Below are 20,046 nucleotides of genomic sequence, written 5' to 3'. Positions count from 1 at the left end.
TATCAGTAAACTTCAAGAGGTCTGACAGATTTTTTAAACACTTTACTTATATATTACAATAGCTTCCGCAGTCACTATGATATTTCTACGAGTTTCCAAACGGGCGACAAAACGACGAACGACTGGATCGTTACTCAGCGGGTTTCAGCGCGATATTTCAATTTCACTGGAAAGGAATGACATTGGTACTACTTTATATATGCATACAGTTCTCAGTTATATATCTATAAGTTATATATTTGAGTTCTCAGTTATATGTCTATAACTACGGAGTAATTTTGTTCAAGATACTTTTCGGGTTCGAGGGAACAACTGCTGCAACATATCGAATATGGAGTTTGTCAATGGTACAAAATTTTTGTAATATTTTCAATGCTTGCGTTGGTTGTATAAGAAAATTTGAGTATGCTCTCATTAAATTTTATCTTTCAGTTTATCCAGTGACCTCTGACCTCCTTTTGGAATATTTAGGGAAGATCGTCCGAGACGTCAAATTATATTATCCAAATAATGGCTGCAGTACCGTCGGCGTTTGGTATCCGTGGCACATGGTCCTCGAGGGATTTTATGTCGGTGGGAAACGTGGAAATCCTTAAAAACATGGGAAAAGGTTCACATTGGTGGTGAAGTAAGCTCATCCTTTCACGAAGAAGAGCCACGGAAGACGTTCAAATAAGGAAGGATGTTTCTAAGCGGAAATTCGAAAAATATTCATGCTACAAAAAGAATACAATGGCGAAGATATAAGAATTTCAACGTTATAATATGATAAAGGATCTAAAGCTGTCATATAGCTGCTTTGAAATCCAAAATTCAAATACGAGGATTTATTTGTAAAATCGACCAGATCAAATGGGACGACGAATGGGTTGGAAAAGAAATTTATTATATAATTTATAACAATAATATTAATAACAAGAAGAAGACATTCGATTTGGTACGTTCGACACGTATATGTACATATTATGACAAGATACAGAAATGATTGTGCTTTTTTTTTCATAATACTGGATACGTCAAGAAATTTATATATGTATAATATACATACATATATATATTTTTATATATATTTTTGGAGATTACACGGCCAAGAAATTTTCTTGGAAATTTAACGTGGATAGTATTTCACGGTTATGTGTTATGCGTGTATGTTTACTTTTCTTGGAAATGACGAAAGGGTCCATCAGGTTGTTATCATTATAAATCAAAATTTTCCTACGGTATTTGTCATCTCGGGCTTGGAAAAGTGTTTGTAAAATTCCATTACGTGTCCTATTAGTCGTGAAGTCTGGTATGAGAAATAACGTTTGTCCCTTTTTCAATATTTTTGCGCGGATAGCTTAGCGCGTTTAACAGTAACATATACGTTTTCGGAGGAAAGACTTATTCATGAAATATATATATATATATGTTTATTATATATGATACGTGCCTTTTGTGCGCTCTCCAAGATATATATTCAGAACGAATTCTCATATCGATATTCATCTTTGTTTAAAGGAACTTCTGTATAAAATGTTGTCGTTAATTTTTTTTGCCTAATGGTTGCAAATTTTTTTCATTAAAATTTGTCTCACATTGAATATCTATTCAAACGATTCGTCAGTTCATTGAATCCGTACTTCCACTTTTGTATACAATAGGGGATGCCAGGGCATGAATGATGTGTTATTAAATACAATAACTTAATCAGTGTATTACATCTTTTCGGAGACAAAGGCAGAGCATCGAGTACTGGTACAGAAATTAATTAGTCTTCTTGGTATAGAAGGGGTGAAAGGTGGAGCTGATGGCTGAAAGCAGGCGAAAATATGGAAGATGGGGTGGAGGAATGAAATTTGAATGGAGAAGAGAGAAGAAATGAGGAAAACGTGAAGTGGAAGCAGGAAGAAGAGAAGGAGAGAGGATAATAAAGGAAGTAAAATAAAGTGTGAAGGAAGAGAGTTGAAAAGAGATTTAAAAGGGGGAGAAAGCATACAGTGAAAGGTTGGAATGGGGTAAGAGAAGAAATTTTCAAATTTTAATATTTGGCTTTCCATGTGGTCTTACTGTCTGTCTGTATTTTATTTGTCTGACAATGTACATAGAAGCAATTGCAGGGGATGCTGCATGACTTGTGTCCTTTTTGGTTCTTGGGCAAAGTCCACAATTCTAGAGATGGGGGACCCAGTCACGTTGATGGTACGAATCTGTGTGAGGAATGAAAAAAATGGTTTAAAGAAAATTTTTCATGCTATGGTATTAACCTTTGAACTGTGTATGAATTTTATTTTCTTTGATTTTATACAGGCTTCTAATTATGTCAATTTGTTTCAGTGCAGAATAACTGGATATACAGGAACATGCATATGGGCTTACAGAAGGCTGTTGTATTCCCAAACCACACACTCATGAAATCTATCTAAGCTGGATTTAACGACTTTCCCAGAGAACAGTCTCTTGGTGGTGATTCCAAAAACTTTAATGTCCACTGAGGGACTTGGGAGGACGTAGAAATTTATAGCCCTTAGACAAAGAAAAAGAGGAAAAAATAGATATTTGTGTCTCGTTGAAAGCCCTTTCACGACTTAGGATCTGAGATTTATCTTAAATCAAAGTTTATCTTATTGCAGAGGAAAAATTTTCTTTTACACGTATATCGGAGTGTACATTTTGATTAAGGATATTTTTCAATTGAGCAATTAGATATAATTTTTTGAAAAGGTATTTCATTTTTAATATGCTCTGATTAAACGTGATATTAAGCTTATACCTTTTTATCTAACTAAATTGACCGGTTAGTCGAAGTGGGGTTTTTTATTTTTAAGATTAAGTATATCTTCGTGTTGGTATGCTGGGCAGATACGCTCTCTTACTTAGGAGTCATTTGTTTCCCTGACTTGAAATTATTAGACGCTCTTATCGTTCCACTATTTTACGAAAAGCGGTTTGAAAGCTCGCGCCAATTCTTCTGTAAAACGATAAATTTCCGGCTGTACCCTTCCCTTTCACTCGTTTATCTCTCTCCGCTCGTCGCTCGGAATTTTTGTGATATCAGCTAACGCTTGAAACACGTCGATTTCTTTCGCGGGAAGCGAAGTCTAATGGTTCCGCGTATAAATTATATTTAGAGCTTTCTGGCATTGAGCCGGAGAAGTTGATATTTTGAAAATTTCATAGTGAATCTCTGCTTTCACTCTTTTTTCCTTGAATTACATTTAAAAGTTTATGATCACACAAATCCTCCATTTGGAAGGCAAATCCAAGCAAATCTCAGTCTTCGAATGAGCAAAGATAATTCATAGCTCATATAACTCTAATCGTAATTCACATTACTGTCGTTATCAATCATACCCATATCTTTGCATTGGATCGTTTGAAATTATTTAATTACTCCCCTATCACCCCCACGCTTTCGTTACCTTAATTATTTTATATTACAACCCAACTCGTTAAAAGGTTTAGTCGTTTTAATTAATACCCGCACGAACGTGGCGCCATCTCTGTTTATTCAAACGATTCACTCAACGGGTACTATTAATAAATTCACGAAGAATCACAGTGGAAGCATTTTCAATTTCATTTCGTTTTCGGTTGATATTCTTTATCCTGAATGTATTCTCGCTTTTATTTCAAATATATTCTCTACTTAAACTTTATTATTGTAACGCCGATCAGTCGCATTCTTCAAAAAAACTTTATAGTCAACTTTACATCACGCGTGCCTTGTGAACCTTATTAAATTTCTTACTTTATTAAAGAGCAAAATATTATAGTTTATAGTGATCGTCAAATTACTTCAGGATGATCGATAAATAAAAAATATGGAATATATAAGAAATTTTTATTAATATTCAAATATTTGTTTATTCAACCAAGTACTTTACTTTTTATATTATATTATTTATTGTTCACATAAAATTTATAAGGCTATGACGTGTCGACTGTCTTCTTATCTATCATATATCATCACACGTATCAAGCATAAAGTATTATATGACCTCTGTGTACATTAACTGTTCAACAGCTCATATCGAACAATCTTGTGACATGAGACTTATCAATTTGATCTTAGAGTATGTTACGTGTCAAAGGTCATTTATCTCCTACATAAAGTTGACGTATACATCAGTAAGATAGAACTATTAGAATGTAATTGATTATCATAATATGTATTATCTGTATTATTATACCTGTATTTCAATTAATGTCACTTAGTATTTAAAATTTTTATGTAACCGGAAGTGGCATCCTCTTGGTTCATATAATTGTGAAAATTTTTTAAAAGAATATCTTGAACTACTGTTTACAAATTTCCGTCATTATCATTCTGTTCATCGTGGTACAAGAGTTCGAACCATCACTTCCTGTTGTTGGGCTCTATTTGAAAGACCGGAAGTTGGCTTGTTGAAACTTTTCGAGTTGGTATTATAGTTTGTATCGTAGTTAAAGCTCGGGTCGTAGTTCATGTTAAATTTATCTTGTTGGGCAACTCGAGCTGTCACAACGGGATTTAAAGGGCGACCTGGTCCTATGGGGTTAGAGCTTGGTAGAGCATAGGATCTGTCTGAAGATGATATCAAAATCATCAATAATAATAACTTTGGTGTTGATGGGTATTTGTATAGTTGGATTAGCGGAAGTTAGAGGATCTTTAGTAATTAGGCTACTCTTGAGTAGTTAAATAGATAAATTAGAGTAAAAGGGTTGAGTCGAATGAAAATGTCGATTGTCGTTGTATAAATTATTATTACTATTATCGAAAGATTTTTTTTTTGAAATTCCAACAAGATGGGATTTTGGTTTCAATTTGATAGTTGGGCTTTTAAGATATTTTTCTAAGCTCTCGTTGAAAATGAGGGTTTTTATATTTTTCTTCATACTCTTTGGACTGCTATTGGTTTCTTTGTTTGATTTTGGGTTTTTGTTGGTATCGCTGATCATAATTATACTGATTAATGCTGATAATACGTAATTAATACTGATTTCCGTTGGTCCTAATTTTCTTAACCTATTGTGTCTAGTGGTTAATATTTGCTGCGAATCGGGTATGAGCGAATGTGGTTGATCTTGTGGTGATTCTTGATTAGAGATATTTCCATTGTGGCTTAGGCGGTTTAGATTTAGATTGATATTCTGATTCGTGTCCATATTGAATTTATGGTTCACATTGGTTATGGTTGTATCTGTGATTTTGGATTTTGGAATTGATTAAGAACAGGCGTCAATTTTGGGAGCGTGGACCTGAATTCATTGGGGTTTATGGGTTATATGAAAATACTGGAAGTCTTTGATCATTTATTCTTATCGTATTAACATTTTGATTGACTCTCATATTGGTAGCCCTGATTCATGTCCGAATTTCCATATTGCTCTAAATTCAATTTACCATCTTGATTACCAGGCAAGTCTGGTATGCATTTTTTTTAAATGTTCCCTTTTGGGTATCAACAATTTTAGGGTAACGATTCATCATTTGATTGACGATTTAATAATTTATCGGGATTAAGATTGACAAACGTCATTGATATTATTATTTTATATTATTTATCATATTTATATTTAAATCCGAACTGTTTACAGCCTCCGATTCAATTGGTCCAGATTGACTTTTATCTGTCTCCGTTTCGACAGCAACAGGTTCAGAATCAACAGGTTCAACTGATACTGTTATTGAAGACTCGTTGCTTAGTTTCAGTAAATTTTCCTCAACAACAATGTATGCTTTTTTGTTATTTCTGTTTTTGGAAAAAATTCTTTAAATCTTTATACAATACATAGCTTTCCGTAGTCGGTATAGCGTCTAATGATTTTTCTATATCAAAACGAATCGTCGTTGTCTTCGAATTGTCATTGGAAAGTTTCAGTTGATTTTTGCAAATCGTAATTTTGAAATTTTAAAGGAATTTCAAATTCCTTTACTATTTTTAGCATTTTTTTTTTATTAGTTATTTCATTGATACTTTTTATTTTTATCTGTGGTAACGTAGTCGAAAGCTTGCTTAGATATTTACTAGTGGATTGGCTGATATTTGCGGAAATTTCATAACGTATTGTTATTAAGTTTGGTTTGATTTGGATTTCAACGGCTACGACGGTTTGACTGATATTGATTTGTCGATAAATATTGATTTCAATATTTGCGAAGATCCTTTTATCATCAGCCGAGTTGTCTGACGGAGAATTTCTTCAGATATTTCTGACATAATATTTGGCGAATAGTTGATCAACGTTTTGTCAATATTAGGTAATATAGGAATCTTGATTAAATGTCTTATTCCTTGATAACAGTTCCCAATATTTTATTGGCTCTTGGTAATGCAATTGTTCGTCTATATTATTTTTGGATTTTATTGGAGAATAATCAAGATTTTGATTTTTTTTTTCTCATTCAGGTAAAACACTGTCAGTTTATACATTTTTATTATCATATATATATTTCTCATGGTAAGTATACAAATTTTTTTTTTAAGACTCAAATTTCCCAATTTTTATCTGCTCGCATTTTATTGTCAAGTCGGTGCGAAGGATTCTTCAGAAAATTTTCAAATTCCAATGACACTTCCGGCGGAAGTGCAGAAATAAAAAATGGATTTTTTCTGGCAGATAATATAATTTCCAGTAGCATAAACCAATCCTTCTTCAGATCTTCTCTCGCCATCAAATACTACCGTAAAATCTCACGAAATTCGTCATGAATATAATCTATCAGCATCAAAAGCTTCTTTTCATCCTGAATGATGCTCTCGACATTGCCCTTTCCCAGAAGCAACCCTTTTCATATGAAAATTCCTTAAATCATCAATATCCCAAAACATATTCAATTTCGAATCCAATTGATCGCTACATCGTGGACTTTGATCATTTGCTTCAATAAAATCAAGACTGACGTTTATTTTTCTTACATCATTCGAATCGCTTACTAAATTAGAATTTTGTATATTGACCTTTTCAATTTTCGGAAAATTTTCTGTAAACTGACCAATCGACTTATTTCTTCAAATATCATTTTCAGACGTAGATCCGTGCACGTCAGCATCAGTCTCAATAATTTCATCATCCGAATCAGTGAATGATGAATTTTTAACAGAAGCAATCCGACTCAGATCAATATTTAATAAATTAATTGGTTCGTCCGTCTTAATGATTGCATCGTCATAGTCCGAGTTATCTTGAATTTCCTTATCAGAATCACTGAAATCGTTATCAGTATTCCTTCAGCTCGTAGCTACTGGAAGTTTCTCAGCCGAGAGTGATTCTCTTAGTAAGGCTATAAATGGAAGGTCCTGGACCTCAGTACTAGTTTGAAACTTCAATTGAACCCCATACTTTGCTAGACAATTCAGTATTGTGCGAAGTTTCATTAACTAAAATTAATTCCGTTTCGCCATAGTCGTCCTTGTTTTGGATAAAGTTGGTCGTAACGTTTTTTCTATAAATTTGCATATCCTTAAGTCTGCGTAAGATCTAGTACAGCATCCGCGGCCACCTCTAAACGTTTAAAGAAATTCAAAGATTTCTCATGAATCTAATAAAAAAACTTAAGTGATCCCTACTTTCGTTTGTGTTGCTGGAAACCAGTGAAATTTTTGAAGTCTACATATTCCATTTTGAATTATGTTCCTCGACCGTAGATTTTGGAGTCTACGGGAGTCTTTGGGATTTATATTGTTCCTGGTTGTAGCCTTTGCAACCTTATTGCGCGCTTCCGGTTGCAACCTTAGCAGCCATATGCTGTTCGGCCCTAGGAGAATTTTCCGAATTCCACGTCTCCTAGAGGAATTTCCGGGAATACCCGTAAGTAATTCACAGCACCATCTGCTGGAATTCTTCGGAACTAATAAAAATGCTCCACATCAAAATGAATGTCTTGACTTTTCGGGGATAAGGTTTCGTTACGATTAAGGGCCAGGGGATGAACCTCCTGCCCGACTTAAGGATGTGGTGCCCAGCTGTTGCCCGATGTCCTGGGGAAGCGGCCGTGGAGGATCTCCAAATGTTACGTATCGATTCGCTAAGGAAGCTTCTCGATTTGATTCAAAGGGACGGCATGCGGAAAAGGAAGAGTTATCGGCTATAAGGATCTCGACCAATCAGAATGATTGGTTCTCGAATTTGGTTCTCGAATCAGTTCTCGAATTTGGCTATTGCCAGAGCAGTCTGTCCCGGGGCACCGACCGAGGTGTCACGAGCTGCCTGTTGATAATTTTTCTAGCTGTGTTTCGATACGATATAGAAATTTATCGCTCGTGTACTTCTCGCGTTGCTCTCGCGATATCCGGGAAATTCTATGGACTTTCTGCGGGTGTTCTGGAAGTGCAGTGCAATGCCCACCTGAGTGTCTTCTGGACGCAGTTCTTGGCCTTAACGGATCAGCTGCACCAGCTCTGATAAATGAATCTCCACTGCGTCCCATCGCTTGCACCCTCAGTTTTTCGTTAAATTCAAGTTAAGTCAAGTACCAATGTTCAAACTTATCAGAAACTTTAGAACTCCTCGAGTACCTTTGAAAAAGCCTATTGTTGAAATATTTTTAAGACACTTTAAAGAAAGTGCGGTGCCAACTTAACACTTGAAATACTGGTACTATACTGGTCACTTGGAAGCACCTTTATTATCCTTTTCCAACCATCTTCTTTTTATATATTTATTTCTTCTTTACTTCCTTCTTTCTTTATCTTTCGCGATTAACTTATCTTCCTCTTTTGCGTTTTCCTCGTTGCTCGACCCGAATTTCCTCCTTTCCTGAGGGTTTTTCCTTCGATGAGTTCTGTTTCTCTCTTACTCTTCTCCATCATAACAACATCCTTTTCCTTCTCCTCCACCCTTATGCTTCGTTGTCCAATAAATTATCTTTAAACACATACACACGTTGATATTCTTTTGCCTTATGCGAATATTCCAGAGTATGAGTGAGTTCTGTTTCTCTCTTACTCTTCTCCATCATAACAACATCCTTTTCCTTCTCCTCCACCCTTATGCTTCGGCACCTCTTTCCTGGTATGCTCCATTTTCTCTATCATTATTTCCATTCCACCTCTGCCATATTATCCGCATTCTGACATCGTTTTTCCTTTATCAATACAACCTTCTAAAAAAAGTGAATTCTCTTAGTCAATTGCTTAGCCCTATGTTACCCGATATTCTTATTTAGTCTGTACATCCTACGTTAATATTTGTTACCTTGAAAAGCATACGGTTACATAGGCTACAGTCTATTCTTGAATTTTGAAAATACTTGAAATTACACATTTGGGAGGCTGTATCTCGGAAACGGCTGGGTTTTTGGCTTTTTCCTTGAAATTTTGAAAAAGATCTCTTAATGCAGAAACTTAGAATGGTCCATAGAAGAGGCTGGTACAGGTTAGATTGCGATAGGGCCACTTTCAAAAAATTCTTTTACTTTTTGGTACTCGCACTTCCATTAGTTCGAATTTTCGCCGATAAGAGGGCAGCACCTCCTGGACATGATAAGTGGCGCCATCTCTGAGAGAAAGAGTGAACTTTCTCCGATAAAATAATCCCGAATTCAATTTAAAAATCCTATCGTCGGAATTTCAATGAGTAAATTCTTATTGAAGAATTTGCATTAATCGAATTTTCGCTGATAAGAGGGCAGCACCTCCTGGGCATGATATGTGGCGCCATCTCTGAGAGAAAGAGTGAACTTTCTCCGATAAAATAATCCCGAAATCAATTTAAAAATCCCATCGTCGAAATTTCAATGAGTAAATCTTATAAAAGAATTCGCATTAGTTCGAATTTTTGCCGATAAGAGGGCAGCACCTCCTGGGAATGATATGTGGCGCCATCTCTGAGAGAAAGAGTGAACTTTCTCCGATAAAATAATCCCGAAATCAATTTAAAAATCCCATCGTCGAAATTTCAATGAGTAAATCTTATAAAAGAATTCGCATTAGTTCGAATTTTTGCCGATAAGAGGGCAGCACCTCCTGGGAATGATATGTGGCGCCATCTCTGAGAGAAAGAGTGAACTTTCTCCGATAAAATAATCCCGAAATCAATTTAAAAATCCCATCGTCGAAATTTCAATGAGTAAATCTTATAAAAGAATTCGCATTAGTTCGAATTTTTGCCGATAAGAGGGCAGCACCTCCTGGGAATGATATGTGGCGCCATCTCTGAGAGAAAGAGTGAACTTTCTCCGATAAAATAATCCCGAATTCAATTTAAAAATCCCATAGTCGAAATTTCAATGAGTAAATCTTATTAGAGAATTCGCATTAGTTCGAATTTTCGCTGATAAGAGGGCAGCACCTCCTGGGCATGATATGTGGCGCCATCTCTGAGAGAAAGAGTGAACTTTCTCCGATAAAATAATCCCGAATTCAATTTAAAAATCCCATAGTCGAAATTTCAATGAGTAAATCTTATTAGAGAATTCGCATTAGTTCGAATTTTCGCCGATAAGAGGGCAGCACCTCCTGGACATGATAAGTGGCGCCATCTCTGAGAGAAAGAGTGAACTTTCTCCGATAAAATAATCCCGAATTCAATTTAAAAATCCTATCGTCGGAATTTCAATGAGTAAATCTTATTAGAAGAATTTGCATTAATTCAAATTTTCGCCGATAAGAGGGCAGCACCTCCTGGACATGATAAGTGGCGCCATCTCTGAGAGAAAGAGTGAACTTTCTCCGATAAAATAATCCCGAATTCAATTTAAAAATCCTATCGTCGGAATTTCAATGAGTAAATTCTTATTGAAGAATTTGCATTAATTCAAATTTTCGCCGATAAGAGGGCAGCACCTCCTGGGCATGATATGTGGCGCCATCTCTGAGAGAAAGAGTGAACTTTCTCCGACAAAATAAATCTTAAATTAATTCGAAAATCATCTGTATCAGGCTGGTACAGATAAACTGCGATAGGGAACTTTTAAAAAATCCCTTTACTTTTTGCAACTTGCAGATGGAATGAAAGTAACTGCAGAGAAAACGCAGCATAGCCGAAAGGGGGTATAGAAGCATAAGATTAGAGGAGAAGGAGAAGGATCCTGTTAGGACGGAGGAGTGTAAGAAAGAGACAGAACTCATTCGTACTCTGGGATATTCGCATAGGGCAAAAGAATATCAACGTGTATATGTGTTTAAAGATAATTTATTGGTCAAACGTAATAATGATACAGTATGCAAAGTACAAACATACATACAGTCATACATAGTACATAGTATACAAAGTGCAAGAATGCATACATCACTACTTGAATTAATATGCTCGACCCGACCAAAGGAATAGGAAGTGTAAGTCAAGCACAATGTAAAGTGAGAGGGAACAGAGTGAAACGAGAAGACAGAAAGGAAGATAAAAATAAAAAAGTTAGAAGGTAGAAAAATAAGGAATAGAGTTATAAAAGTAGAGAAGAAATAAGGAAAGATATAAGTAATAAAATAAGGAATGAAGATAAAGAAATAAATATAGAAAAAGATAAAGGTTGAAAATGTATATGAGGGGTGTGTCCAAGATACCAGTATAGGAGACTGGCTCAAGGAAGAATGAGCGAACAAGAAGACAGAAGGGAAGATAGAAATAAAGAAGTTTAAAAGTAGAAAAGTAAGGAATAGGGGTATATAAGTAGAGGAGAAATGAGGAAAGATATAAATCAGAAAGTGAAGAATGAAATATAAAGAAATAAGGAAGTAAAGAAGAAATAAATATAGAAATAGAAGAAGGTTGGAAATGAATATGAGGGGTATTCCAAGAGACCAGTATAGGAGACCGGCTCGAGGAAGAATGAGCTCTCCGAGTCCGGGCCCTGCCTCGAGCGCCCCCCACCACCCGCCTGCTCCCGCTCTCCGAGTCCTGCGTGAAAAATTTGCGCGCGCACAATTTTGGGTAACTTCCAGTACTTCTAAATATGTTTGACCAGAATTTCCGATTTCTTAGTGTTAATATTTTACTTTATTGATTTAATTAATTATTTTAATGTTTCAAACACCTAATTTATTAATATTTCAACTTAAACGTAATTTATTTTCGATATTCTACAATTTCAATTCAATTTTTATCTACTCCGTATATTCTGCGAGATTTTGATTAAATTTCAATTTTACATTTTGAATAAATTTGTAAGAGTACATCAAAATCCAATAATATTTAGTAAAATTTGAGGTGCTACACGTGTGTCAAGTTGGCACTGTACTTTCTTAAAAATGTCTTAAAAATGTTTCAACAATAGGCTTTTTCAATATTTCTTAAGGAGTTCTATAGTTCCCGTTCTTGTTGAAAGTGTTGCTTTGGGATCCAGCGGTGAGTAGCGGAGAACCTCTGCCCGCCAAGCTATATCTTCGTGTTCACGTTTAGCTCGGCTACGACGGGATTCACATTGTCGACGGAGGCGATGATCACAAAATCCTACTTCGAGACTCGCCGCTACGATTTAGCCCCATGACTTTGGTATCGCCTGAAACCGTATCGTTGTGCATCTCCCTACTCATCTCTGGTGTAGGGCTACTGAGTCTACTGATGCTGCTACTGCTGGCACATCTCATTGGAGGAGTCAGCCATAAGGAAAGGAAGGAAGGAATGCTGCTACCGATGCTAAGACTGATCGCAAACCGCAAACGTGCATCTTAACTGATATACTCTGTATATCTAACTGCTTACCAGAATCAGTACTGCCAGCACATATCCAGTCGGAGACAGAAATTGCATTGCCGTCTCGACACGTTTATTTCTTCCAAGTCGATTTACAAAATTCGGCTACAGATGACCAGACTGATTTGCCTTATCGATACCTGTCGTTTTTATCGGTCAATTCGAAGTACCATTAGTTACGACATATCTCGTAACACTGATCGAGTATTTTTTATCAAATAAATTTTACATTTACCAACCCCATGGAAATGGCCCGTCATAATAATAAAATTTCAAGTATTTTCTTCACTTCTTAATAAAGCATCAAATCCAGCTCCGAGTATTACGTTTGACTTTCACATGAATTAATGCTCTTTCGAAAGGAGCCATATCGCAATCTGATCTGTACTAACCTCTTCTCCGAATCATCCTCCTTTCTGCATTAACCCCCAAGTCGCTCTTGTTCTGTTTCCCCGTCTCGCTTAATCCCTTTAGAACTTCCTTTCTTTTGCCTTCTCGAGTCAAGCATCTTCTTCGAACTCAAGAAATGACAGATCCTTCTGAACTTCATCACTAAGCACGGCCGTTTACCCCTTGTAAGTGATATCGTTAAACAATCTTTTAAAAATTCCAATGAAGATGCCATGATCGATCCACAGCATCCCTTTAGGTCCATACGGAAACAATTCACAATTATCTTCAATGCATGACACTTTTCAAACTTATTTACTGTCACGTGACATTTTTTGACGTAAATAACTTTTTTTTTTAAAATAAATAATTCCGCTGATTATTTAATTCTTTGTAATTTTACTTAATTTCGATATTCACGTGCAATTTTGCTCTTCTCTCCACGTTTCCTTAGCTTTCAGGACATTCCGAAAGGAATCTCCTCGTGGACTGATCCTGTGTTCCCTATTTCCTCGAGCAGAATACGTAGGACATTTATTCGTTAATTCCGTCGAACGTAAATGTCTCTCCAGGTTCCGTAATCCGGAATGACGGAACGATCGAACAGAGAAAAGGTCTTGCTATACGAAAGGCCAAGGGAATCCCTTTTCCATGGTCGCAACGTTCCCTCAGGAAACGAATTAGCATCCATTACGGATGCGGATTGACCACGTGTGTTTCGGAAGTTCGCTCTTGCCATTAATTGTCTCTTGCAGAAAATATTCTATACGAGAGATGCCATTGATAAGATGAATAAATTTTTAGTACACGATGGTACCTGCTATTAGGATAGGTAATACAATTAAAAAAGAAAAAGTATAGATCACTAATAGTATAACTTAAATTTGTATCTATCGGAAATCTATTTCTTATTGATCTCCTTGAAGGAGGACTAAAAAAAAAATAGACCAATAACTAAAACATATAAGACTGATAATTAATCGTAGCTGTGTGATTTATTGTCCCTTTTATATATATATATATATATATATATATATATAGTAAATTTTATTTTCCGTTTTATACCAATTTCAATTAATTTCAAAAATCTTTTAGGGTCAATGAACTTTTTCTTCGGCACTGTGCTATCCCAGATTCAAGTTAAACTTTTCTAAAGTGCAGCATCTCTCCCGTTTGAAGTTAAGAGTTTCCCGAGGACTTCCGGCGGAAAGGCTCTACCTTCAGGAAGCCTCCCTTGGATCCTTTTGCGTTTCCTTTATTAAACCCTGACCCTAAACTGACTTTGATAGCACATCGAGCTCAGCCATCCATATTGAAAAACTCTGCTACGTCCATCATCCTGTAAATTATATTGAAATAACGAAAATATTGTATACGAAAAACTCAGGGGAATCCCCGTTCCAATTGTATGGCATCTGCTTAATCTTACGGCGGGAAATTTGAAACGCTTTTTATTTCCCAACTGTTAATTCCATAAGGACGATTCGTGAAATCTCTAATTCCACTGTCTACGTAATTTCCAGGTCGAGTGACGTTAATGTCTTGTCTAGGGGATTTAAGGGATCGACTTCACCCTAGTCAAAACGATGAAAAACTTTTCTGTCCCCTTTCCGTGAAAGGGTATCTACTTTTTCTAAAAAAATGACATTCCATAATAATTGAAGTTGCGAAAAAATTTTTTTCTTTTTTCATAAAAATTATTATTATTATTCAAATTCTTATCTTCGATCGACATCACTGTACGTTCTAATAATTTTCTCTTACCTGTCTATTGATATGGCCATCAATGTGAAGACGCTGGCGCAGATAGTCAAAACGGCGATGAACTGGCTGATCTTGCAGTAAAGATTTCCAAATGGCCAATGACTGTTCAGCATATAAGTGTAATTGAACGTGACGTTCAACGTGGACACCATAGCGTCTGCAATGCTCAAATTTACCAAGAAGTAGTTGGTAACAGTGCGCATCCTTTTGTGGGCCATGACGATCCATATGACAATAAGATTTCCACCGGTGGCAACGGCTATCATTCCAGCGAATAAAACGGTCCAGATCATCTGACGCCACCAGGGCAATATGAATTGATTACCCGATTGCAGATCGGTTACGTTCGTGTTGTTTTGGCTCGTCAAGTTCTGGTAGAACAACGAAGTCCAATTCAACGTAGACGATGTCGCGTAGAAAAGTTCCTCGAGCGACTGCATACCGACGGATATAAAGTACAGCTGACTATCTTTACGTTCGGCTGGGTCCTGGAATTTCGTCTAGTTGCTTTATTACTTTTACGTACGAGTCGAGTTGCGGTTTACGTGGGTTCGGCGAAGTCACTTTGATAATTTACGACACCTCGTGCTTCGCCGATGTTAAACGCTGTTTATTTGCCAAGGAGCTTTTTTTTCCGGTCGGAGAGTAGCGGGTAGCTTAACGATGTCGGGAATGAGAGAAAGATATGAAAAGAAAAAAAAATTTTCAAAATAATTCTATAATATTCTCTCTCTTTTTTTTTGTATGGGTCTTAATATTGCGAGAAAAAAAGAAAAGTTTTTTTGGGGGGGAAATTTTGAAAATTTTTTTTACAAATTTATTATTTCACTCGGTACGCCCACAGTCACTTGTTTATATTTATTTAGTTTTTTAAAACTTTATTTCGATATTTCACTAAATAATCTTACGGCTCCCCCTTGGGGCACCAGCCCCATTTCGCTTCTTGTTATTCACATAGTCGCGCACAATTTATGTAAACGTAATTCAGCGCTTTCGTGAACTCAATCCCAAAAATTTGCGCACTTCGAGAATCAACATTTTCACGTTGAATTACTTACGCCACTTTCGTTCGGCGTTTCGCGCGTTAAGCAAACTCGCGAAACTTGAACGTTCAGTTTGTTAACACGCGATAAGAATCGACCCTGTTAAACTTTCGTTAAAGTATCTATATGCCCACTTATGTAATTAAACACTGGATATTATCATTATCAGTATTTACAATCAGTGCAAATTTTCATTACCATAAAAACGGATTAGGGCATAGTTAAAAAATTTTTTAAAAAATCAACAAAAAAAATATAATCCATACCGCGTGTAAAGATGCAATAAGAAAATAATTCTTATAACGTAATCGATTGATCGCGTTTAATTGAATCGAGTAAATTAATTAGATCAAAGGAGTAAAAAGTTCAATAAAACTTATCGATATATCTAGATATGCATTTCTTTTATTTCAATTTAATTAATTATATCCAAAAAATTCGATTAATTATCCGTAACTTCGCGCGCCTCTATTATTATTAATTTTCATTAATTTTTCCTTTCCTCCGATCTATCCAATCCCTCGTAATAATGATGGGTACTTTAAAGAAAAATCGAGAGATCTCTTTAATTAGTTCCGCAAGCTATCCTGATACTCGTAACTCCTGCACTAATACCCACGCTCCAAGTATCTATCCTGCTCGCTGCCGGAGTAGCTGGTCTGGTTGTCGAAGTCCACTTCCACTTCCGTTTCATGCACGGATGACCTCAACAGGCTTTGGACGAGTCGGTCTTTGTCTCTCTCTCTCTCTCGTGCACAGTCACTGTCTCTCTCTTTCTCGCTCCAATAGGAGTAACCACGTCAGAGGAATCCATATTCAATTCAAAGGTTATTCACCAAAGAGACAATTTTTTTTTGTCCTCCCAATATCAAAGTCCTAATGGGTTTTTAAGGTACCGTCACAACGTCCGATACCTTTGATATTGAGCTTGCGAGCTCCGTGGCGATCTTCATGTAATTAAGCCTTGCGCCCCTGAATGTATTCCATCAGGATTTTGTAACCGTCCTGAAAAGAAAAAAGAAATTTGACAAATTTTTATTTAAACATTTCTTGGGTCCTTTGTGCCACGTCCTGGTTCTTCATTTACTTCCGGTCTGTTATCAGCGTTTGCCATCGGGACGTATTTCGCTCTAGTTAGACTGAGCTACGGGGGTCGTTTTCAATTTTCTACCTTTTTCACTGTAGATTGCTATTCGTATTTTTGCCGTTTTTTTTATTGTAAAACCGTACTCCCTTTTCTTCCGAACGTACCTTTAATTTTCAGTTTCGCGTCTGGATGTTACTTGCCCTTTTTTTTTTACGTGCGGTTCCACCTTTCACCATTTCTCATCTTTCTGACTGCAACACGTCGCGTTCCGCTTGCAATTTTAAACGGACCTTGCATTTCTGTATGGACGCTGAGTACTTTTCTTTTTCCCCCTTTTTTTTTTCCAAAAATAAAAACCTCAATGCCAGCCTTTCACTCGCTACTCATCTGTACAATGTCCCGGCGTCCAGTCGCAGACTCGTCAAATATTATTTTCCAGTCCACGCACCGAGAGATGTGGATAATAATTTTGTTTCTTCAATTCGCCAACCTGTCATTCACTTTTATTATTTTTTAAAAATCTTTTCATACTCTTCCATTTTTCTTCGCAACCCCTTCTCTCCGGGACAACAATATCAACCTGACGTCAGTTCCTGCTGTTTCTCCTTTTTAAATGGAAATTTTTCTTGTTAAACTTGACCCTTGTCGCTCCTTGCAATTCTTATATCCGATGATCGATGCGTTATGTTATATATCGCGATACCAACAGTCGGTAAAACAGATTTTTCCCACACTTTCCCCTAGTCGCTCTATCCGACAGCTTCTTTACTTCTCTTCTCTATATGATTCTATAGGAAAAATCCAATTGCATTCTCTTCCTAGTTACAGACACAATTCCAAGAGAATTTCTCTACTTCCTTTTCTTCCCTCGCTCTCTTCACTTTATCCCAGACAACAGTATCGATACTTTATCGCGTACAAGGGTATCCGAATGCGAAATTTTTAAAAGCAGAATCGACCTATTCTTTCTATTTTACACAAGAATTTATCACTTTCCCATTTACGTCCGACGACGACTCCACCCTTAGCCTCGTACGATTTTGACCTGAAACATAAATAACAAATGTTAAATTTGGTCGTTTTCAGGGGTAGTTTTTGTAATTTCGACAAAGTATCACGTTTCAAGGGTTTCAATTTTCAGTATAAATGCAACAAGCATATAACTGGTATTAAAAAAAAATTAAATAACAAGATGGCTGTCATAACGTTTTTTTTTTCATAGGTATAATCATACATTTAATCCAATTCCTATCCCATCAATTTATTATTATTATTCAACGAATAATCCACTCATCATTCTCAAAGGACTTTCACACTCTGATCACTTAGTCGGCGAAGAATTCGAATTTTACTTCGAGACTTGATCCTTCGTCGAACCAGTACGGACTTTCAATTAGTTTTACCGATCGATTCTCCTTTCTTTATTCAACCGGATATCGGTAATCCTATGCATACCGGCACGTGCCCTCGATTGACGCCTTAATATTATATTCCCAAGGGTACCGGAATATCTCGGCTCGTTTCACCCATGAATCGTTTCGCAAAAAATTTCGCAAAATTTCATTCGCTTCTCGCAAATATTGCACGTCTGTCGCTCTTAGTAAAAATTACATCCCATACGCAAAGGGCAGATTCGTACAATGAAAAATCGTTCTTTGTTGAACTTGACGCTTTGTCGTAGCGTTGGAGTAAAAAGTCTGTTTTTTTTTTGTGGGGGAGAGATGACGTAATTTAGTTCTGGGTGATATGCGTCAGTTGGGATATGAAATTTTTCTTTTACTCTGACAATATTCCAATTGACAAATTTTTAGGGGGGTGCAAGAGGGGTAGTTTTAGGGACGATTAATCTATAGGGATACTTGTTGACGAAAAGGAACGCTTTACCGCGCGTCGATTCGGTCGGTGTTCCTTTGGGGGTGAAAATTTTGTTTTTTAAGTAATTACGAACGGATGACTAATTACGCGAAGGATATTCATTTACGTAACGTCATTCGGGTCGAAGGCTTTTGAAAGTTTTCATTGTTGTTATCGCGTTTCGGAATTTACAAGTGGCGACAGTTTATAGCGGGGGACGGAGGGGGGATGAAATTAAGGGACGGGCAGTGCAAGTGGCAAATTTTTTTTTCTTTTTTTTTTTTTCGTATTTTTGAATAACAGTCAGTTACGTAAAACCGCAACCGGCGCGGCGTGAGTCGTGAGAATCTTCATGAGGCAGCCGAGAATTTAAGATGGATTCACGTAAATGGATTTAAGATTAGGATAACTCGATAGTGAGGTATTTTATATAGCTACTGTAAAATTGTTATTTAACGGGTGAAAATAAATGACCGATAGGCTCGTTCGAGATTTTGAATTTTTCTTCTTTAACCTCTGCAAATCGACTCGAAGGTACTGGAACCAGTTTCTCGAAAGGCCGTATGCGTGAGATTTCGAATTACGAGGTCGAAAGGGAGACCCACCCCTTTAAGACGAAAAACTACCCCCGATTCATAAAGCCTCCTTGGCTTGACTTCCGGTAATTTCATTTATTTGAATTCCACTAAAAGCCTCGAAATATTCGACGACTGAATATTAAGAGCTTATTTTAATTGAATAATAATTCATTCGTGCCCGCATCTGTCTTCCTGGAAGCATAATAATAATTTTTTTTTTACTTTTTATAATTCTTGGATTCATTTATTTAATCCGATATCCATCGATCCTCTTTATCTATTTATTTAATTTTTCATATATATACACACTCAAATATATATATATATATACAGCCACTTTATCTTGATGCATTTGAATTTTAATTTCAATGCCATTCACAAGCGCATCTCGGGTCACTGGGTATTGTGGTCAAAGTTCGTAATTACGTTACACGTTGCATCAGTCCAGGAGTTTTGCTATAGGGATCGCTCGATGCTCGTGAATGCATCCCACCACCTTAAACAATCCCTTGACCATGGTTCGGAAATTGGGGAAATTCCAAGATAAGTATTATCAATTCCATTAACTGGTATCATTGTTATTAATAAAAAGACAATTGCCTTTGAATTCGTGGTATTAGCTTTAAGAGAAAAAAAAAAGTCTACAGAGATTTAAAAAGCTTGTCAGATCCGTCGAGTATTCACGGGGTGTGACAAGATGCTGTAATTTTCGCAATTCGCGAAATTTTCACTG

At 36.4% G+C, this 20,046-nt stretch overlaps 1 protein-coding gene and 1 long non-coding RNA gene across 8 annotated transcripts in view; one reads left to right on the top strand and one right to left on the bottom strand.

Annotated features, from left to right (window-relative positions):
• LOC107265462 (tachykinin-like peptides receptor 99D) overlaps nucleotides 1-20,046 on the bottom strand; it is a 91,385-nt gene that overhangs the window by 22,178 nt on the left and 49,161 nt on the right. For 4 of the 6 annotated variants that reach the window (XM_015734938.2, XM_025083304.1, XM_025083296.1 and 1 more), the window contains one exon: nucleotides 14,752-17,926. In XM_015734938.2, the coding sequence (XP_015590424.1) occupies nucleotides 14,752-15,191 (440 nt within the window). In that variant the 5' untranslated portion in view covers nucleotides 15,192-17,926. The remainder of the gene's footprint in view (nucleotides 1-14,751; nucleotides 17,927-20,046) is intronic. The other 2 variants (XM_025083324.1, XM_025083314.1) reach the window with 2 other exon arrangements.
• On the top strand, nucleotides 48-3,734 carry LOC107265574. 2 transcript variants are annotated; one of them, XR_003059246.1, is made up of 5 exons: nucleotides 48-347; nucleotides 433-937; nucleotides 1,769-1,997; nucleotides 2,100-2,238; nucleotides 2,317-3,734. It is a non-coding gene; the product is annotated as an uncharacterized LOC107265574 (long non-coding RNA). The 2 variants fall into 2 exon arrangements; XR_001537231.2 differs by having other exon boundaries at nucleotides 433-1,997.

The sequence above is a fragment of the Cephus cinctus genome, unplaced genomic scaffold, assembly GCF_000341935.2.
Source record: "Cephus cinctus unplaced genomic scaffold, Ccin1 Ccin1_scaffold0020, whole genome shotgun sequence".
NCBI lineage: Eukaryota > Metazoa > Arthropoda > Insecta > Hymenoptera > Cephidae > Cephus > Cephus cinctus.
This window is presented reverse-complemented; position numbering and strand designations above follow the sequence as displayed.